This window comes from Mytilus galloprovincialis, chromosome 2 (genome assembly GCF_965363235.1).
Source record: "Mytilus galloprovincialis chromosome 2, xbMytGall1.hap1.1, whole genome shotgun sequence".
NCBI lineage: Eukaryota > Metazoa > Mollusca > Bivalvia > Mytilida > Mytilidae > Mytilus > Mytilus galloprovincialis.
Genome location: NC_134839.1, coordinates 92939982 through 92964436, shown reverse-complemented (window position 1 = coordinate 92964436; position 24455 = coordinate 92939982). Strand labels below are relative to the sequence as shown.

The window sequence follows — 24455 nt, the reverse complement described above, 5'->3', positions numbered from 1 at the left end:
ACAGTTGGTATTTCCAACACTCCGCTCCCCTACTTACTGCAATCAAATGATGTCTTTGTTAGACTGGTAATTAATACTGATTAATAGCATAAACAAAGACACTGGTTTCTTGCCAGGACAAACTGTCCAGTAAATTATCAACCAACAAACTAACAAATTGATATTATTGTACTAGTATTACCCTAATGATACTTTCTCTAAAACCTGTTGAACCTTATAAACCAGTTCTTCCTTTCAAACTTCAATCTATAATTGGTACTGCTTCACTTTAGAGTCTTTTGTTCCTGTTTTGTTAAATGTAATTGGCCTTATAACTAGTTAGTGATTATTTTTCAATTAACATCATTTTAAGCTGAACCAAACAAAGAAACAAAATTTGCTCCAGCTTACCATTCAAATTTTATACCTATACCCATCAAGAACACAATATAATTTACAAAGAACTAGATATTAATACTGCAACCTACCACTGGTGTTTGGCAGTTCTTTCATAAGTCAACTTCCATTTCAAGCACTGATCTCTTCATTTAGAACACTTGTAAAACTGACTTCACCTTGCAATATAAAAATACCTTAGGAATAGAAGTGATCTGACAACATGTATCTGACGATCATACTACATGTATCTGACATGTCTAATTTTCTGTCAGTGATGATACTATCTAATAATAGGCTTAGTACATTCCAATGGTATCAACAACAATAGCCAACATCATGAAAACACATTAAATGGGTACTAAGTACAAAAGTTCACTTCTCAGTGCAATGCTAAAATCAATGACTTGCAAAACCACATCAGATACCTTGGTTTCAGTTTGGCTAGGACTTTGTTCATCATGTCCAAGGATTGTCCTCATCGTAATAAAAAAGAAAACCAACTATGAGAGTCACAAGCAAATATGTTCTAAAATATAAATGTGTATCCAATTCTCGAAATATTTCAATACATTGACTGTGACTTTTGAAGCTTTGAATAAAGATAGATTGATTGATTGGTGTATAATGCCACTTTCAATACTATTGTACTAATTTGTGGCAGGCAGTTTTTATGGGCTGAGGAAGCTGGAGTGCCCGGAGAGAACCACAACCTTTGTTAGGAAAACTGACAATCCTAGCCAATTAAGATTGGAGATGATTGCACCTGTTTCGTGCAGGGTTTGAACTCACAACCTTAGTGTTGACTGGCTACTGATACAGTAGTTTCGCTACTCAGGCCACTGGAACACCAAGGCCCCTAGAAAGATAGAAGGTATCCACAGTTTTAGACCTTTACAGATTGAGAAAAAGTATTGACAGTTTGACTTCCAAAGTACATTGATAGCTATAAGTGATGTACACTACATGTACTAAGAAATATACCAGTCATCAAAAGCAGGGATAAAGATATTTGATAAGGAAGTTCTTGTGATACATCAGAGGGATGGTCAAGTGCTTGGTCCTTAGGGTCACACTTTACTGGAATTATAAGATCATGTACTTGATGGTATAGATCTAGATCATTTGTTTTAACTTGTGAATATAAGTGAAAAACTTATTTTGTAAGGCCTGTCTTGTATGAAATTCTCTATAAAAATGTTTGAATATTAGTCTCGTGCTTATAAATCAGCAATGACCTTTGTTCATTTTTGGACCGCAGATTACATGCTGAAATACTTCATCCCTAACAGGTCTACGTCTACTTAATGGTCTAGTTTAGCTTAAATCTTATTCAACAAATGTCACTTATGAAGGAAACAAACTGTCTACTAACCTTGACATTGTACGTTTTCCCAGAGTAATTTCTACCATGTACGCTGCAAAGTGCACTGATAAGGTAATGTGTACAAGACCTTCTGGGTAAAAATCTCTTTTTAATATATCATTTAGGTAGCATACATTATAAATTATTGATGTAAACTATCACACCATTATATCATTAAACATCATATGTGTATATATAACATCTGGTAAATATTTTCCCAATGAAATGAATTCAGTGCAGTTTCATGGTTTTCTGAGATATTTGTCAACTTTGTTTACTAACATAATGTCATTAATTTTTAGTCAACCAGAATTATTTCATATTCTCTCTGTCTTGTTAACAAAATTACAAAAAGGAGCAAACTTCTAATCACAACACTGATGCTGTAAAGCTCCACTTTTCTCAAATTTGCTGAAGATTTATCCAATGCTTTTGTATATTATTCAAAAAAACCCGTATGTATGACCTTGAAGATTTCAACTGGTCTCTTCTTATATTGAAACTAATACATTTCCCTCCATACATACATAAAAAACCTTAGACCAATAAGTCTTCCATAAAAGGAATCTGACATTACACAATTTGCTTTTACTTCATCTGACCAATTCCCCCTGAAAATACCTAAACAAATCAATCTAATAAGCCTAGCATCTTTGGTTAGCAGAGTTCATGTCAAACCCCTATAAATTCCCAGCAGCCAATACTGTCTCTGCTGTAATCTAATGGCAGTCTATATTGTAAATGACAACTTAATCCTCTTGGATACAGTCTGGTCTATTCCAGGTTAATTATATACATAAGAAAAATGACAAATATTCTTCCAGTCATATTCTAGAAAAAAAACACTGGACGGTCTGTAATGGGAATACTATTTTACATGTTCTAAGATCTTGTTTTCAAGAAAATTTGGAAGTTGGATTCAGTTGGACATAATGCCACACATGACAGATTAATAAGCTGGATACAAAGATAAGTACAGAAAACTTGTCTATTCATTGAGAAGTAATCCTGAACAGTTTTGCAAAAAAAAAATATTGTATCTTAAAAGTGAACCAAGCAATTTAGAAATTACTAAAAAGGTATACCAGTAAAGATATCTGCAAGTTATCCAGTCTGAAGCAATTAAATGATTGCAAATAAAGGTATATCAGATATTATAATGGTAAAACTAGGAATCACTGCACAGATCACATATACGATCGTCTTTTTTTTAAGTTATAAAGAAAACAAACAATATCTATCTGGCTTTCGGAGAGAGAAAAAGACATTCCTAGCATAAAGATCAGTATGATCACGATAAAACTCAGATTGCTATAAATAAAATGCAAGTGTAACTAAGACATTGTCTAATCAAGTGCACCTTCTTATGATAAACCATTGCAAGGAAATAGTCTTTATCTAGGAGTATGGTAGAATGTGTTTCAAAGTAGAATTGATTTCTCAGCTGTCACTTTCTATCATTGTACTACAGGAAAAAAACGTGATAAAAGCACCTCAGAAAAATTGCCCAACAAATACAGAATATAAAGTTAAGTACTTTCTTTGTATTGTATATCAACAGCTCAGACATCTCAGGATACTACATAGTCTGAAGTACATCTGACCACTGTGATTCTCTCTCTTTAATGGATAATTTACAATATATCCATCCGATTCAACAGACAAACTGTTTAAGTCGGGTCACAAACAGGAAGCTGTTCTCAATAAATTTCCTGTGTTGTTTCTTACAGCTTGTTTGAACTAAGTCACATTTCTGAAGAGGGTTATAGTGATGTCAAAGCTTTCTTATATTATCTGTACGGTTCATTTTTCTAATACAGAATAATAAAAGCAATAAGTATGTTAAACTCTCATTAGCTTTTATCATTTTAAGAAGATACATTATGTGTCATCAGAATATCAAAATAGAAAAAATGTTTGTCCAATAAAAAAGTGAGCAATAGTTTTAAGAGTATTTTTTTTTAAATATTGAATTTTCTGGTGCAATATAATTCCTTACCTCAAATACAAATTATGTTAAATTCCAGATTAATTTTACAAAAATGATACAACCTACAGTACAACAGGAAGATCATTATCTAATACATCAACTTATTGTCAGATATATCAATGTTTTAAAATCACCCCAAGCCTTTACAACTAATATGTACATTTCTTAAGCCAATTCTTGTTTCAACAGTACAATTTTTAAGAAATATTAAACCTGTACAAAGAGAACTACATGTCTTATAATCATATTAATTAAGGATTAAGAAAATTATCTGTCTGATAAAAAATACATGTAACATGGCAAATCACTTTATTGTGATGAAGTAAGTAACGTCAATGTGTTCTCATTCAAACAACAGATTTTTTAGAACAATTCAAAATAAACTTTAAAAAAAAAATGGTACATTCAAAATTATTTCATTTGAAAAATATCAGAAGAAAAATCATTACAAGATATTTTTCAGAAACAACTATACTGTTTTTATTTTTAATGGATAAAACTATATAATCAACCAAAGTTTTCCCACAAAAGGGGGGCAGGGCCCCAAGGCCCCCCTTGATCTGCCTATGAAACATCAAAATAATCTATAAATCAAAATTTTAATTTAACTTTTGAATTCAAACACAAAAAATATGCAAATCCCTTAAATTATATATATATATATATATATATATATATATATATATATATATATATATATATATATATATATTGATTAACCATTTATTAAATTTTTGCCTGATTTGAACACCCCCTCTAATTTAATTCAACTTATTACTTTTAAAGACAATATTAAAAAACAAATATTGTGTACCCCCATTCTTAATTGAAAAAAAATTACCATTGACATACCTTGATTAACATAATGACATCAAATGAACAATTTATGACAGTATTTTTATGATTTATATTTACAATGAATTTTATGTATGAGAACTTTTTTAGAATTATCACTACATTCACACCTTCCTGACCAATTTGATAAACTTTCACCTGCTGACCCAAACTTACAAAAACTGTGAAAAATTTGTTCTTTATCTGTAAAGAACTACACCACTTGAGTCATGTCAGTGTGAACTGTAAATAGCTTTTGCCTCTTTGTAGGCTTACATTTACTTCTCACACTATACACACTATTTTCAGTTGCAGGAATTTAGACAATATTTGTCTGACAATTATCTAATCACAAACAATGTCTATAACATATCAATTTTAAGTAACCTCATGTACTGTAGGTCTGAGCAATTCAAATTCAATTCTTTAACAAGTATAATATTCTTAGTTTTCAATAATTTTAGCACATAACATAAAGAGTTTTGGGTTATAGAAGGGAGATAACTCTAACATGAAACAAAGAAAATTGTAATTTTTTGGCTGAACGTGACTGGTAGGTATAACCATTCCTTTATCAAAGACACAAAATCAGTCCATTTATTTCGACATGCAAGTTTCCGATTTTTTGAGTTCTATTAAATCGATTCAATATGGAGCATCAAAGAATGCACAATGGAGAGAAATGTAACAGTTTCTTTGTTAGCTAGAAAGCAGCATGAAAGGATATTATTGATTTTATTCAACAGTTAAGCTTACCTTTATTGTGGACATTGCCAATATCTGGATAATTTCCCTCCATTCATAAAAATATTACATGAAAATTATAAAATGTGACAGGCTAAATTCTCAAGGAATCAAATTTCCTTATCATGACTGCTACTGATGGTGATTAAAATGGCATAGTGGAAAATAAAGACATTATCTTTGGAAATGAAACTGATGCTGAAGATTAAGGCATAGCATAAGATATGGCCTTGGTGTTATATCTGTAAAGTATTTACTGAAACTGCTGATAACAAAACTCTCTTTCTAGGATTATATATACTAATATATCAGTGGCAGTGCCAATAACAAATTATAATAATTGTAATAATTGATCCTTTAAGGATAAAAAGAACAAATATTTTGAACAGACAAGTCCAACTCTACATTCCCAGGCACAAGGTTACATGAAACTTCAATTCGATCCATAAATTTTGGCAAGGAAGCAACTGAACCAATCAATATCCAATCTAAATAGCTACATGGAAATGAAAATGTTGTCAATTCTGTATTTACACAAGAAAATAAATTGTGCTGGTAAAGAAATGTTCAATGTTAAATGAATGTCTGTAAGTAAAGTCATTGTAATCAGCACTTTCTGATGTAACCTTCACATAAACTTCAAAATGTAACTCAGATTCAAAACTGTCCTTCATTTTATATCTCCAAAATTAAATTATGAGTAGATCTGATTGATATCAGGATGCCAAGCTATGATTATCCAGCTATGCTGATAAATTCCAGATGCAAGTCACTTTTAATTTAACCAAAAACTGGAGGAAAATGATACTCAAAATTTCTTATAAAAACAAGAAAGCAATACATACTTCAAACTGTGAACTTAGTACATGCCTTAGTACATGCATCTTAATGGAATATTTTTGTTCAATAAATTTCCTTCAGACAAAACAGTTTGCTTGCTCAAGGTGACATGAATTATCACTGAAGGTTAACAGAAGTTTGAATGTTTGAATTCATACAGTTTGAATTTTACCACTCACTATAGGGAATGTTGTGGCAAAAGATTTCAACATTTACAGGTCAATGTGACATTTTTTTAATTTTTTTTCATGGAACTTAATTTCTTATTCTATTTTGAGATTTTCAATGTATCATTTCTTCTGTCACTGGGGAAGAATTGGGAATTTAACCCCACAACATGTTCCTGTCCTGGTGAGAACCCTTCTCAGCAATAGTTCTTATCTCCTAGTTATTTATATTTAGGAGTTTGAAATTCAATCTTCAGTCATTAGACATTACAGCATTCTGTGGAAATTTAAGGGGGCAATAAAGGTATTTTCATTTATTGTGGGGCTTGTCTTTTGCAAAAGACACTGAAAATTCTATAAAATTTCTAATTATAAAGTCAACATTGGATAGATAAGGCTACAAAAGCATCTTTTAAAGCAACTTTTTTTTTTAAACAGCTCTGAATAAACTCTCAAAAATGCTCAAAAACAATATTGTCTTCCTCTATCTGATAAAGAAGATAAAGTAAAATAGATAAAAGTATAACACACAAACAATAGTTCCATAAATACTTATTGAGGCAAGAAGTACCTCACTTCAAACCAGAGATTACCTGAAGCATTCCCATAGAGATAGGGTTAGTAGTTCCATGGAAGTATAATATTGACCGTCAATATAATACTTCAATGGTAGTTCCTACTTCACTTGTTCACCCACTACCCACAGGGTTTGTTATGACAACTTATAATGTATTGATAAGTCATGATAGTGGAGAGAAAGAGTGTTTATGTTCATTATTTCATTTCTAATGAATTGACAGAAATTGTTACACTAATATCTTTCTTCCCAAATGAAGACAATTTTCAATTTGTTTGATCTGTAATAGTTATAAACAGTAACCAAACAAATCCTTTCCTCTGCTTTAGAAGTGCCAATAACATGTCAAATTATCCAATTTTCATCATTCTCTAGCCTGCACTGGGTTTTATTGATTATTCATTTTTTGTTCCTGAATGAATTTTAACCAAATCTGCCATCAAACTTCCTGGAGCTTTCAAACAGAAAAGTATTTTTCATCCTAATGACATTATCATCAAATACTTAACCAAGATTATCTGAAGTGAAGAGTAAAATACCTTCATCAGCCAGGGTAGATAATGAATGATCACACTGAAATCTCCTGTATTATTATAAACAAGGTTAGGAAGTGAAAACAGAGTATTTTAATTGTGAATGCAAAGTTATGACAAAAATTGGCAAAAAATAAACAGCACTGCCAGGATTTCTTATTAAACATATGCATCAAAAGCCCTTCACAAAATTACTGCTGGCATGAGTATTTTGTAAATTTATTTGAAAATATTGAATGGAGAAATTTTTAGGTCAATAACATATTTTGTCATTTGGATCTGTGTGGTTCTAAAATATTTGGAGATACATCTAATTAAAAAAAAAGACAGTTGATCTGGAATGGAGTATAAAAGAATATAAAGTATAAAGCATTGCCAGAGTCAGAATCAAAAGCAATTCTGAAGTATTTTGTTGCCAAGACAAACATCAATTTTTACATATTTTGCAACAATTATTTATTATAATAGTTACCAGCCCTAGGTTTTTGAAGCTTCTGTCACAATGGTCATGTAGGAAAAAGTTACAACGGCAATCAATGAAATATTGAAAAAACTAAAAAAAAATCATAATTTCACCTCGAAAGAATCACCCATCCCTTAGGATCCTGTACATCAGAACTTAACTAGAAAGGATGCAGAAAGAGTTGTAACTAAATATTTTGGTGAACCAGTTAAGTGCTTTTTTCATAGCAAGTACTGATTTTTCTTTTTTGTTACTTTTGGACACTAATTTGTTGATAATTATCACATTGCCTCCAATTTCAAAACTGTTATATAGCATGCAACATTTGTTTTTACATTGCTATCAATACTAATAAGCATTTGTTGTCATAGTTCATATTAATATAACTGATATTACCAATACTTCAAACATACAATATAAATAGATCAATGTAGCATAATGATTTGCAAAATGAGTTGCCCAGCAAATTATTCTCCCAATACAAACTGTAATTTTTCTCCTGTTTGGATAGAACTTATCGATGAATGAGTCATCAAGGATCCAATTCCTGTTGTTGATCTTTATATCTGGGTATAATTCAATTCATCCAATTTATTATATAACTTCTGGCAACCTGATTCATTTATTCTTTAGAATCTTTAGATTAAAAATTCCAGTTCCCAAAAGATAAAAAGTAAGCAACAGTAACTACCAGTAGACAAAGAACATTATACATTCTACAAGCTTGATATATCAGCTATATGTTAATCCCAAAGCTACTGAAGAGTGCTGATTCATCAAGATTTATAGTAAACACACAATCTATTTTATGTGTTACAAAAACATTACAAAAAGACAACTTAAAAAGAGGCACACCTGATATGTGTATACATAATTATGATGAAATTGAGAGATAGTTAAAATAGACTTTCTAAAATAAGTTAAAAATTCCCAAACTTTAAGGCTTAAAACATTTGTTGTACATTTAAGCAATGTTAAGCCCTATAAATCACTCAGTACTATTCAGTGTTGGGTTTTACCATAGTCTTGTGTTTACAATCCATATTTTACAGACTGTCGATATAAATCAACTTTATTTTGCAATTGTAAATACTTAAAACAGGTAATAAAATCTAACAATCTTGTTTTCTCAACAGTTGAACCATAATTGATTTCAACAATCATCAGGCAATAAAGGGAAAGAAAATAACTGTTAAATCATAAAAACAACCAAAAAAATACTCCATAAAAATTATATCTTCAGTTTGTTATCTACTTAAAATTTCTTTTTCAAAAATTATTTTCAAAGTTATTGGTTTAAGAAAACTATCATTGTATATTTTAGAGTGTTCTTTGGAGGTGCAAACATGTTTGTGCCACTTACCATTTTTAGAGTTTCTAATTGTCCTAACCACTGTCCCAGTTCACTCTCAGCATCTTGATCTTCATGGTCACTATCAGCCTCTATTTCACTTTCTGGTCGGTAACAATAATCCTCATCTTCCATTCTACAATAAATATATACTCTGTATTAGATCAGAAATGATTGTAGAAACATATTTTGATTACTGAAAATTCCTACTTGTTTGTATGGTACTAATTTTTATGGATTTGTTGGGTTGAAGTATTGCATTCTTCTGAGATCTCAGTGTAAAAATGTCCAGACATTTTTGTGATTCTAAGTGTTTTGATAACTGTTCAATATTCAGCCAGCTAATTCAAAGAATAATAAAAACTCGAACGATCAAACAATAATTTAGAGGCTTACAAGAGTTATTAATAAAGTGGCACCTATTTTTGTTAGCATAAAAAAGAAGATGTCGTATGATTGCCAATGAGACACAAACTGTCCACAAAACCAAAATGACACAGACATTAACAACTATAGTTCACCGTACGGCCTGCAACAATGAGCAAAGCCCATACCGCATAGTCAGCTATAAAAGGCCCCGAAGACAATATCTATACGTTTTTTCTTCGCAGAAAAATTTCTCTCCAGATTCGAAGCAATATTGATATCAATATGCTTGTAACAGTACCAATATTTTCCAAGAAATGATTTTCTCAGAAAGATCCGGATTCTTCCTTACATGTCTGGGTTCAATTAAAAAAGACTGATACAAATTATCATCACTTTAAAAGTACCTCATATTAAAGTTTTTAGTTATAATCAGTTTTCAATTGATCATTTTTACACAAATATTGAAAAGGAGTCAATTTATTAACTATCTCCATCCCTGTTGGTATATATTGGCTTATCAAAGACTCCAAAAGTTTGTAACAAGCAACTATCATGCTGTGATGGATTCAGCTAGTGGCAATTCTCCAAAATATTTGTTTCCTGATACTTTTTTTTAGCTGATTAAATGTTAAGCAATCATCAATCAATAAATAAACCCAGATATTTTTCTACACATTTCATTTATATGTCAAATAAAGTTCACAACAACTACTGTATTTAAAAGTTGCCAGATAATCCCCAAAGTAACATCATTCTTTTTAATTAAAAGAACTTTACACAGTCATTGTTGCCTTAAACATGTTAAACAAGAATGTGTGCCAAGTACACAGATATTTTCTATGTTCAGTTGACCATGAAAATTAGGTCAAATCTCTAATTTGACATTAAAATTGGAAAGATCATATCATAGGGAAGTTGATTGGACCTTTAATTCATCAAAAACTAACTGAAACCAAAAACTTTAACCAGACGGATGGATGGACGAACAAACGTACAGATGGATGCACAGACCAGAAAACATAATGCTCATAAATGGGGCACAAAAAAAAGAATACTTTCAAATTTCCAAATGATCAAAACTTGGTTAAGTTATGAACATTAATTATCTATTTGTCATATTGAATGTCAGTTGTTTCAATTGTTTAAAACAATCAGAAAAGTTTCATATGTCTCTCAGGTGGATGTGGAGGCTCTGTTTGTTTTTCGTTAAATGAACTTAAAGAAAGAAATTTTCTTTCAACTATTTAAAAAAAATCCAATTATCTGTTGTTTGAGCACTTGTAAATTTAGGAGAATAAGTTCTAAGTCCGATAGCAAGAATGCACAGTCTATAGAAATGTTTTGATTCAACAGTGTGTGCATGCTTGTGATATTAACTTCTAGGATCAATGGTCACGATGCTCAGGTTTATATTCAGTATTTAATTAGTAACACAATTTCCCACTGAAGAATTTATCTAAAAAAATAATTACACCTATGTTATCATAAGAAGAACTCATAAAGTGGCACAACTTTAATTTGTCTTCATTACAGAATATATTACTACACATGGTGTTAATTGGGGTTTATCATCATTACCTAGAGTGAAAAATAATGGCTTATGTTAGAATTATCTCTCTTTGACCTACAGCAGGATAACATGATCCAAGAAGTCATTGTGCACTCAGTTCAGTCTAAACATCCCTACCCAGTCTAAGGATAACATGATCCATGAAGACATTGTGCACTGTTCAGTCTAAACATTCCTACCCAGTCTAAGGATAACATGATCCAAGAAGTCATTGTGCACTCAGTTCAGTCTAAACATTCCTACCCAGTCTAAGGATAACATGATCCAAGAAGTCATTGTGCACTCAGTTCAGTCTAAACATTCCTACCAAGTCTAAGGATAACATGATCCAAGAAGTCATTGTGCACTCAGTTCAGTCTAAACATTCCTACCAAGTCTAAGGATAACATGATCCAAGAAGTCATTGTGCACTGTTCAATCTAATCATTCCTACCAAGTCTAAGGATAACATGATCCAAGAAGTCATTGTGCACTGTTCAGTCTAAACATTCCTACCCAGTCTAAGGATAACATGATCCATGAAGACATTGTGCACTGTTCAGTCTAAACATTCCTACCCAGTCTAAGGATAACATGATCCAAGAAGTCATTGTGCACTGTTCAGTCTAAACATTCCTACCCAGTCTAAGGATAACATGATCCAAGAAGTCATTGTGCACTCAGTTCAGTCTAAACATTCCTACCAAGTCTAAGGATAACATGATCCAAGAAGTCATTGTGCACTGTTCAATCTAATCATTCCTACCAAGTCTAAGGATAACATGATCCAAGAAGTCATTGTGCACTGTTCAGTCTAAACATTCCTACCAAGTCTAAGGATAACATGATCCAAGAAGTCATTGTGCACTGTTCAGTCTAAACATTCCTACCCAGTCTAAGGACATTGGTGAACAAATTTTTTGGTGCAAGTTATATGTTTGGACAATGATAGTATTAGTCCTACTCTACAAGTCAAGTTAGCACCTTTATACACGATTATACCAATTTTGAGTGTTTAGTACTTCAATGACTTCCGGATATAAAGTTGTATGACTTCAGAGCTAACTTAAGATTATTTAAACTTGAATACCTCTTTTAAATTATGAATAAAGTTGTGGGTTTTAAACATCATTAACAGCTTAACCTCAACATCCACAGTTTCCCTGTAAGTACCTCATTCTGTGTTGTATCATACTAGGAGCTCAATAAAAGTAATATTTCACAATTTCCTGTGCTATCTTTAAAACAATTTCTAGACAGGTGCTACTTATTTAAATCATGTCTATATATATTATAAAGATTTGGTGGGAACCTTTCATTGACTGACAGACAAGTACATGTATTTTGTAAACAATCTGACAGGACACACCATGTATAATGATAAACAACACCAGGTTTGAAGTGCTTGTGTTCCAAACTACATCCTTGTATTGATATCCTACTACTGGAAAGTTCTTATATACATAATGGATTTTAATACTCTTATTCAATCAATTTGATTGCTATACCTACTTTACAATAAAGTCTCTATTTAATAAATACTTTCTGATTGACTAGGAAAAGAAGGCAAGATTATTCCAGAACTCTAGTTTGAGAATTCCCTTGAGTAAAATAAATTAATCATACAGTTAGGTTATATGATAAACATATGGTTAGTGAATTATACAACTGTTACACACATTACACAAGCATTTCTGTGTAGACATAACCAATATATGCTTCTGCGCCTTGGTACTTTGATATTTTATGTCATGTCAAATCAAACATGATGTTTTTTCAAGTTAACTTATTCTTTTCTAAAAAGAACAAATCCACTCATGACAAATCTGAGTTTTATATCTTTTAGAGATGATATTTCAAAACACTGTTGACAAAAAGACATAGATTCTACAACCAAGTTCAAGCCATTAAATGTTGGTGTCTATAAATTGACTTCTTTGCTTATTTTTAAGGTATTGTTTCTGTATTATTGTCTATAAAAAGTACTTTTTCAAACTTACATTGTAAACAGATCCATTTATATAGTATGCAAATATAGATTCATCAATATACTTGCAATCGCAATATAATATACTTGCAATCATCCATTAAGTTCCTATTTATTTCCTGTTTTTCATCAATTTTAAAAGAGAGGGTAAAACATGACTTCCTGAGTTCATTCTACATGTATCTACACAAACAAGTAGCGCGTCATAAAAATATCATAAATATCAGACAAACTATGATCTCTCTAATTCTTAATGAATAGCAACCCCTGGACCCCCCCCCCCCCCCCCCCCCCCCCCCCCCCCCCCCCTTGAATCTGTCACTGGATTTCTCTTATTCTTAATGAATAGAGAAAAATATCATAAATATCAGACAAACTCTGACTTCTCTGATTCTTAATGGATAGCAACCCCTGGACCCTCCCCCCTGAATCTGGCACTGGATTTTTCTTATTCTTAATGAATAGAGAAAAATATCATAAATATCAGACAAACTCTCACCTCTCTGATTCTAAAAGAATAGCTTTTAGACTAGGAACCATAATGTCTCATCACTTTGACTAAATTACTGTAGAAATTTCCACTGTTTATAGCAGATATGTTTAGCCCAACATTCTCTTCTAATACTGATGGTTTTTTTTTTTTTTGTCATTTCCACAACCATTTCATTAAAATTCACAACCAATTTAAGTAAATATGAACATTCCTACCTTTTATAAGTTTAGTACTATCCAACTTATATGCAGAGAATTATAGATTTTCTTGTAAATACATTATGCAAGAAGTCCAATAAAATCATGCTAGTGTCTGTCTGTATTGACTTAATGCATGCAGCCAAAACAAAAACTTGAATTAAACTCCTGTATAATTTTAACAGATTTAAAAACGTTAATATGATGTATAAATATAAAACATGTGTTCACCAGATTGGTGTCTATCAGACATATATCACAGCAGTCACTTTTTCATTTCAAACTGTTTGAAATACATTAAAATTAGTGAATAAAATATAATATTCCCCTTTAACTGAAAGAGTCAGCTTAAAAGGAAATTATGTCCTGATCAGGATGGGAAATAATTAATCTCATCACATTAAATTCCATTTCTTTCAGTCTAAAATGTACTGTAAATTCACAAACCTGTGGTATAATTTATAATCCTTTACAGAAGAACTATTTACAATTCACTATTTCAGTCATCAATAGCAGTCCATTTAAATCTTTATTGACACCATCTGTATGCAAAGAATCAAATACCATTTACATCAATTACCTCCAATTTCATACTTTTTACCTCCACAAATGAGATTTATTTATGGAAATTATTCTCCTACCATGTCACAATGTTTCCTAATTTAAACAGGTGTAGGAGGACAATTTTAATATTTTGCAATTGATTAAGAATCAATTTCTATGTTAATTTCTTACCTTATTATGTGCAATATATATATATTTCCCTGATTAGAACATTATGGATTTTCTCCTACAGCAACCTACAGTGATCAATTAAATTTACAATAAAGTATTCAGACTCCCATTGACTAATCCACACATGTACACATGTAGGATACACAAGTTCAAGGTAACTTGAGGTCAAGCTGACTGACTGCTGTGTCTGTCATTGCATACTTTGTCATCTGTTTCTAATCAAATCCTACTTGGTTCTTGTTTTACAACATCTGTCTTCTATGCGAGGTAACTCTGTCACCACTAAACATTTGTGTACTTCAGGACAGTTCATCCTAATTAAATTTATTTACTTCATCAAAGAAAGGCAAAAGCATTCTTTTATTCCAATTTGTCTGAGTTGAAGTCACTGTTGAAATAGCATATGCAATACTATTCATATCTGGTTCCAATTTTAAAGAATAATTTGACTCTATGTCATCTACATTTACATGCAAGAAAAATCTAGCAGTTTTCTAAATAAATAAAAAGATTGCTGATGGAAACCAAATGAATCCAACTGAATTCTGTATGTTTTTATCTTTACATATGTATGCTATACATTTGACAAGCTATTTATCAACAACTGTAACTATCCATCATGTTTGACATCTAGGATTCCAAATTATATCAAATTACAACTTTACCATAGACACCATTCAGCTGCTCAAAGATAGGTTTATCTCTGAGGTTAAGAAAACACTGCTTTATATGCTTCTATTCTTTTACAAAGAAAACTATTATGACCACTTTTGTGTCTATAGGGGGTGTATGTTAGACCTCCTGGAAGGCCATTAACACCTTCTTCAGGTGTCTACAGAAACTTGTACCCACAACTTCAGGATAAAACAAAAACAATAGATTTTTGAGTGGAAAATCAAAAGATCTCATAATAAACATTCAAATCCCTACTACAAGTACAAAGCCCTCTTAAGCCAAAAGATGGCAATCAAATCTACCGTATGTGGTGACCCTATCTCCTGAACTTTATCATTAATAACTGAAATATACATGTTCATATAACCTCGAGAGAAAAGAAATATCTTTCCTGCACCTTACAGATAAATTGAAATACACTAAAATACGTCAGAAGTTAACAGGTGTTATTAAAAGAATATTTTAATATAAATTCCAATCCTCTGGCACTCAGACAGCCTGAAATTCTTCATCAAATAACTTGTAATTATTAAATGAAATAATTATAGAACGATGGACTTTAAGCATTGAATCTTGAGCGTTCAATTGAAGTATTAGATTCAGGAAGGATATATATATAACACTTCTATTCGAGCAAATATGATTGTAACTTCACCCAAAACCCAGATAGTTTTTTTTTATAATATGAAACTGGGAGGTTAGTAAAATACATATATTATGCATCCTTATTTTGCTTTTAGGTCACATCTAAAGATGTCTTTGAATACAAAACTACAAAAAAGTATGTTTTTCAATGCCGAATAAAATACAGACCAAATTTTGGATTTTGTTTAAACACTTAAATGACTTTTATACCATCTAGAAACATTTTTTTCACCAATTTCAATGACCATAAGACAACTAGCATCTGAAATCTGAACTTTGACATAAAGTTTAATATAAGTCAACAAGTATCAACATAGGTCTTATGACTAAACTAAAGGCTCCATAATGGTAAAATTTGTCATCAAAGGGCAATAGTTTCAAAACGGAGTCTTCAGATGATTTCCTGTATTTTGTCTTAATCAACATGATCAAGATCTTGTTTTGTTGATCATTTTTATTTATTTAAGTTTCTATCTATCTATCACAATTTTTAAGTTGTAAGGCCATCGCAAAATATTGGTAAAAATTGTCATCAAAGGGCAATAACTCCATTAAGGAGTTAACTGACAATTTTGACTATGTTGACTCATTTGTAGAACTTGTCTTGCTGATCATTTTTGCATTTTGAAGTTTTGATCTCTCTTTCTATTATAGTTTTCAAGATAATAAGGCAAAAATAAATAAAAATGGTAAACTAAATGTCATTTTATTTCACACTGTATTCCTTCTGACAACAACTTGGTGAGACTAGAAATCCTGACAACAACCTTGTCAGTTGTCACCTGTCTTATACTTGTTATATGTACCAGCATATTACATTCTTGTTTTCTATTGTTTGCCAACTATCAGGTAAATTACTACTACTTTTATTAATATACAATAGTAGTAGAAACATTCCTCTAGAATGTAAGTATATATATATTTAGCTGAATATTACAGATCAAAAAATATGTTTTCTTATTGTAGCTTCTGTCAAAGTCTTCTCTGAACTGCTGCCAAATAATCATTTGTGTATTCATAAATCAACTGTATTTTTTCAAATCAATTGATGTTACTTTAAACAAGAAGCTACAAGGATTCTAAAATCATCACATGACAAAGATACTCTTCCATAGCTGAAGAGTGAATTAACTTCAGGGTTGGACCAAGTCTTATCACTTAACCTTAAGCCCAGCAGTCAAGGCTTGTAAAATTACTTTTGTGCTTGTTAAAATCATTTCTACAGACCAAAACAATTAACTAAAATTTTTCAAGAGTTGAGCACTGATCCCTGAGATTAAAAGTTTATCATAAAGACTGAGCATATTCATTTTTGCATAGAGCCAAAGAAACATCACTTCGTTTATGTTCCCATTTAAGTTCATGACTGAATTTTTTTCTACTTTTTTTCAGTTAAACATTTCAGCCAAATTTGGTTTCATTCTATTCAGTGGTTCTCAAAAAGATATTATGAAACATTAACAGAAATATGATTATGGGAAGACATATTTCTCCCCTTGACATTAGCCAGATTCTGTAGAAATTGCCTAAGGTTACATGTTTTATTCAAATTCTAACATAGAAAATTGTGATCAGATTCTACATATTAAATAAGATTTGACTGATGGATTTCCAGGTTTTTAAAACATTAAATTGATCAAAAGCTGAAAGATGTTTACCAGTCAAGATACTTTCCTTCTTTTTTGTCTACACATTTTCAAACTCTTATTTTATATTCTACTGCTATTTACTTAATCAACAAAACAGACATGTTGTGTCTAAATCAATTTCCTAAAATATATATCAGACCTGTCATAATACATATACCATTAGAATTCCAAAAGGTCAATGTATTAGGCAATTTACCAACACAAGAATGAAAGTTTATATCTTCTCAAAATTGTTCCCCTCCCCTTAAAAAAAAGACTTAGCCCAAATCAAATTGAACATTCAAGTATCTCTACTTACATTAACCATATATATATATTTACTGTTATAAATTAATATTTAAAAAAAAATGTCTATTTGATTTTCCCTGCTTACAACTTTCCATATAAAAAAGAAATGTTTTAACTAATTTGCAAATTCTTTACATTTAGCAAAAAAATAAAAGGAATGCCTACACCTACTGCTAAATGGCAGCCTAATTTTGTTTCCACAAAATTTTGCTGTTGAGTTTTATTGCCAGATTTGACATTCTACTGTGCTTCCAAATTACTTGTACCTAAATAATTGATTTTTGATGAAAAGAAAGGAAGTAGTGGAAAGTTGTATTTAATAATTAAAATAAAACCAAAATACCAATATTTGTTATAAAATTAACTTACATTTTTTCAAAAAAAAAAGTACAAATGAATGTGCAGTTTATCAATCTGGAAGTTTCCTACACATAAAAAAAGTGATTTAATTTAACAAAGATTATAAAAGTTTCTGCTGCATCAACATCAATTTCAAAAAGTCTCTAAATAACAACACGGGACACTATATGACAAGATTTCTGACTTGGAACACTGGATATAAGGCTGACTACATTAGGCATACAATGAACAATAAAACCTGTGGTTAACTCTTTAGGTAACATAGGCACAAGTCTGTCAACTTCTCCACACCATTTTTAGTCCTTTTGGCATATTCTAATACAAATGACCTATCAGTAAAATTGGCTTATTGAGGATCTGCTGTTCATGTGCATTTCTTATTGCTTTCAGATGTATACATGAGTGTGGGTCAGAGTTCAGAAATTGGGGAGAACTATTGATGTTTAAGTAACAAAAGACCTGCAAACTTTTATTCTTTACATTGATGCTTACAGGTCCTTTGAATTCTTGCAGTTGGTCCTTTATCACTTTAAAATTCATAGCCACCTAGGTCTGGGACCTTTCATTCTTAAAAGCAAATCTTAACTCATTGCCCTTTTTCACTTTAAAATCACTAAACCAAAGACATACACACAAACTGTAACAATTACCTTTGGTTATTCTTCTGTATTATTGAAAATCCATAATTCATATATCAGAGAATTCTTGATATACTCAGAAGTTTATGATGGTAACATAACAATCTATCATAGCCATCCTTAGAGGATTACAGAAGTATTACACACAGAAATAATAAGTCTCTAATCATCATCTTACAGTTTTTTGTTGGGATTATTAACACATATTGATACAAGATAAATGGATTTTTTTCTTGTGATATTCATAATCAATTTTTCTTTTATTATCAATATTTTATGATGCATACTTTTAAGAAGGTGATCAAAATCTACCAGTATATAAATATTGCACAGCCAGTCTATCCATGTGGAAGTGTAATATATCACAATTATCCTCACCCTCTGGTATAGCATAATGTTAACAAGCCCTTCCATGGCCTAAAATTACAAATAACCTCTCTGGTAAAGCCACACCCTCATATTGTTGAATTGACAATTAGCATATTTCACTGTTTAAAAAAAAATTGTCCTGCTTTAGTATTTTAAAAATCATTAAAATGTGAAATTGATCAGATATAAAATAAGTTCTTGCATTACCAACCACATCAAAAGTATCCAGATATTTTTTTTTGTCATTTTTGTATCACCACTTCCCCACACCACTTCCAAAGCCAAAGTTTTCTACTCATTCATGACCCTATTTGTATTAGAATTGTTTAATTATAATTGCTGGAGGATTGTCCATATGTCTGTATTAGTCACATAACTGTATACAGTAACTGATATCATCTGTGCATTTTAGTCACCTTAGCAGGACAAAACTTGTTACAGCTTACTGGTGTAACAGATTTAGATATATTGATAATGGAATCTGTTTCTGCTTTAGACTTTCAGTAGTGAAACATTTATCCACTGGAAAGTCATGTCCTGATACCCAGTTCAATGGGGCCATCCATTAAACTTTAAGGGGGTATTCTGTATTCTGTAAAAATGAATCAGATTGAGACTCAAATAAAATTTGTCAACATGAAATTTTCATCAGAAACATTTTTTTTTTAAATCAGATTTTAAGCATCCAAACATTTAATGTGGGGTGGAAGGAACTTTTTCATGAAGTAGGGAGTATGCCTTTATTTTTGTGGGCATTGGGGACTAATATCCTTATCCAAATGATTAATTCTTCAGGAGTCATGATAGAGTGCTCTATTTTGGGGGTATTTAAGATAGGATGACACCCATCTTATATATACTCTTTAAATAATGTCTTTAAATTTTAGTTTTCAGTAAAAAAAAATATAGTCTGACATTATTTATAAAGAAAGTATGTTCTCAACACAGTAATCTCTGATTCTTCTACTCTTTTAACAACTTTTATATTAAAAACTCCGAGTTGAAAGTGAAACATGTCGCCATTTTTCTGAAACCTCTCATCATCTGTAATGTAACCTTTCCTCTGAATGTTCATGGCATGAACATGTCAACCAAAATTAATCCTATCAAATCATGAGGAAAATAGTTCCTCTATTTTCTAGGTAAAGATCAAGACCAATCATTAGTTCACATTCCAAGATGACAGACATCTGATCTGACCATATATGGTACATGTCTTAAAATTTTGTCAACCAGAACCTTATCTGTAATAAGAATTGTCTATTAGTAGCACTGCTTTCTTTAAAATCTAATTTTCAAAGACATGAGCTTATGCCATTCTATATTATTTAAAACCCACATTCCACCTTGCCGTTTATTAGCCAAGTCAATATATCTATCAAACTTACTCTCACTAGACTTTTAGGGAAGCTCAACAAATTAATAGAGACCAACTTTAATTTTCATGTGGATAAGGTTGGAGGAAAACAGTATGACATTATGAAATCAATGATAATCAAACCCTTTTACCCATGTATTCCTGAATTGAATTTCTTTCTTACATTTTGTTGACATTAAAAAATGATTGTTACACTGAAATTCATTTCATCCTTGCTACTATGACATATATTCTAGTTATTAAGTTCTACTGCTGATTGTTATCCTTTTTATGAGCAAAAAACCATGCCAAACTTTAGTGTTTTATAGTAGAACTGTAGTAACACCATCTGGTGTCGATTTTAATCAATTTTGATCTGCTGTAGCACAATGTGTTACCCTGTACCAATCTAAAGCTTCTTATTTTATAGAATTATTTCTTAAGTTGGTACAGATGTAAATTACATCTTAGTAAACATACAACCATTAAACAGGCAGTATTTTCAAAGTAGTGCTCTAAAATAAACTATTTCTCCTTGACTTTTCTATTTCAACAAGAGCTGTGGAAGTGATTTAATGTATATTTACTTGATGGAGTTCAATACGAGTCTGTAATGAGAACGGGTGTAAAAAGGACAACATACAGCGTTCAGAATAACTGCAGCACAGCAAGCACTAATTACCAATTAAGAGATGAAACAATACATGGTAACCAGTCATCAAATGGAGATTTAGGAGTGGGGGCAGGGGTTACCAGTCATCAAATGCAGATTTTGGGGGGCAGAGGGCCCTGGCTCCCTTCATGAGAAAAATTTGGTTGATTATATAGGAATCACTGGAGCATGACTGGAGCAGGCAGTCAGTGAACCCCCACTTAAGAAAAATTCTGGATACGCCACTGGTCATGGTAAAAAAATTTCATATGCTATAACAATATGACATGACACCTATTGAAACAATGGTAACCAATCATGTACACATGTTGTGCTAAAGATGGTATAACGCTATGATAAATGTAGTACCAGTTGTTAATAAACAACAGTAACTTATTTGATACATAACAAGAATAGGTCCATAGTACATGGATGCCCCACTCAGCACTATTATTTTCTACGTTCATTAGACAGTGAAATTGGAATTTGGCATTAAAATTAGAAAGATCATATCATAGGGAACATTTGTACTAAGTTTCAAGTTGATTGGAGTTCAACTTCATCAAAAACTAACTTTACCAAAAACTTTAACCTGAAGCGGCACAGAGGGACAAACGGACAAATAAAGGGACGGACCCACAGACCAGAAACATAACGCCCCTCTACTATCGTAGCTTAGGCGTGGGCAACAGTTCTGGGAAACTAGCTACTAGCAGAAAATACCAACAAACAGGGAGCACCTTTGATAAACAAGTTTTATGACAATATATATACATGATATATGTACTTTTAAAAGTATGTAAGTTCCTTGGAGCCATTGTACATACATCTAACACAGACATACATTCTCATGACATTTTGACCTGTAAAAGATCTCAAACATAATAGTGCATGTCTTTTATAGAATGCTATATTGATGAATAAAACATATTTGATCTATCCTCACATATATCTGTTGTCCTACTATGACATCATTTTAAGTAAATTTAATTTACACTGAATCAATACAATACTTTATTTGTATATCTCATATGGTATAAAATCCAAGTATCAATTAAAAATCTAGACTTTAAAACTGATGCTAAGTTCACAATCTATTTGATTTAGACACCAGCTTGATTTTATAATAGCAGCAACAAAAAAGATGTACATAAACCAGACCAGCTTAAACACAATGTAATGCAATTCACTTAAGTAAGAGAACAGAAACAAAAGATTCAGCAATTTTTCCATTTGTAAAGGGGCATAACTTTAGAACGGATTAAGTGACACCACCAAAATTAAAACTTGATCTGTGTTATGTGGTAACAAGCATTTTGCATATGATTCTAAACATTTAAGTTGAGGCAAACTTTTTGTTAGAGGTTGGATCAAACTTTGGGCATGTGTACGTACAGACAGACAGACAGACTGACAAGGGTAAAACTTAATACCCCCTCCCTTACGGCAGATCATTAAAAAATGTATTGTGTATAAGTTTCATAACATTTAATTTTGTTCAGGCAAACTAAAGTTTGAGATTGGACACTATAGATTAAATGATTAAGCAATTTTTCTATTTATAAAAAGGCATAACTTAAAAATGGTAAAGATGCTACCCAAAACTTAATCTGTGTTTTGTGGCAATACATGTATAAGCATGATGCATAAGTTCATATCATTTGGTTGAGAAACTAATGTTTCAGAATAATTTTTTCATTTGTAAAGATGCATAACTCTAGATTCTAGAACGGTAAAAGTGACGCCACCAAAATTCAAACTTGATTTTATTTTTTGTGGAACTTAGCATCGTATATAAGTTTCAAAACATTTGGTTGAGGCAAACTAAATTTAGAAAACGGAAACCAATTTTGGAACGTATGGATGTACTTACAGATAGACGGACATGGGTTAAACTTTATGCCCCCTCCGCTACAACAGGGGCATAAAAATTACACTATGCAGGCAAAAAAGTGATGATGAATGCATGCATGGACTTACAACTTGAATTTGTACAGATGGACAACAGATGGCTGATCAACAACATTAAATCCTTCTCAGCTTGGTGGCACTAGGTATAATAAAGGGACATACTTCCCAAACTAGGGTCAACATGTGTTCACCTTTAAGGTATCAAAGATAGTAATAATTTGTTTGTATACAGCAGCTAAATAATCAAAGTATTAATTTCCATTTTACATTTAAGGTTGAGTAGACCTTTATAATGGTGGATTACATTGTACTACAGAGTCCTATAATGAAATAAATGTATCATATTCATATCTCCAGACTGATAAAACCACAGGAATGTCAACTGTTTTAAAAATGTCCTACACAGATTTATTTTCTATCAAACAATAACAATGGATATGGCATGTCAAATAATGTCTTTTTCTCCTATTCATCAACCATGTTATGATTCAGTTTATAACTGGGTAGAGACACCCATTCATTTTTATAAGTTTAAATCTGAACTGTTATCTGTATACTTAGTTCAATGAGATTACCTGCAACGAACCACTATTTAAAACACAAGTATATACCAAGTGCATATTGCAATCCTTTAACATTCTTTGTGTAATTGATTTTTTGACAGTGTTATGACAGAGACATACCATGCAGTACTATAAATATGTGTTTATGTCTCTGGTTATGACTATGATCATGATGATAGTATTGGACAATTTTTTGTTGTAAGAATGATAAAACTGTAACAGGCACTTTATGAACATATCAATCTAATTTTAACCAAAATATCAAAAGAATTCTAATAAACTCAGAAAGATCTCATAAGGCAAAAAAGTGTTTTCCCTAGAAATTGTTTGAAGGAAAAGAGATTTGACAGAAAGCGGTCATGAATTTAAAAGGATTGGGGCTTCTATAGACTCAATGGGAATTTCAAATTTTCAGGACAAGCGTCTAAATTTACAGCTTTGGCACCACCACACATGACCCCTCTAGTGGAAAACACTGAGTATAGTGAGATAAAGAACATAGTATCGAATGCCATAAAGTAATTTTTCCTTAACAGCTTTAATAGTGGTATATTAAGAACCAACCCTAAAGAGGTTTATTGTGAAACTTCTATCTCACTTGGAAGAATATCGGCCATAAAATTACTGTTGTCGAAATAGGGATCTTTCTGTCGGTGTATGATAATAACCCTATTATTCACAAATTTTGCTCCATTTCTAGCTTCAGTGATAAGTATCTTTAAAAAATTCTCGAAAGTTTAATAAAATATTCCTGTCTGAAAAAATTTTCTATTGACTG

The 24455-nt window shown here is 31.4% G+C and overlaps 1 protein-coding gene across 9 annotated transcripts in view; it reads right to left on the bottom strand.

Annotated features, from left to right (window-relative positions):
• Positions 1-24455, bottom strand: part of LOC143064895 (uncharacterized) — an 83497-nt gene that overhangs the window by 42666 nt on the left and 16376 nt on the right. For 4 of the 9 annotated variants that reach the window (XM_076238088.1, XM_076238086.1, XM_076238087.1 and 1 more), the window contains one exon: positions 9253-9376. In XM_076238088.1, the coding sequence (XP_076094203.1) occupies positions 9253-9375 (123 nt within the window). In that variant the 5' untranslated portion in view covers position 9376. Of the gene's footprint in view, positions 1-5321; positions 5437-9252; positions 9377-13158; positions 13299-13853; positions 13997-14570; positions 14780-24455 lie in introns of those variants that run through there. The other 5 variants (XM_076238084.1, XM_076238091.1, XM_076238089.1 and 2 more) reach the window with 4 other exon arrangements.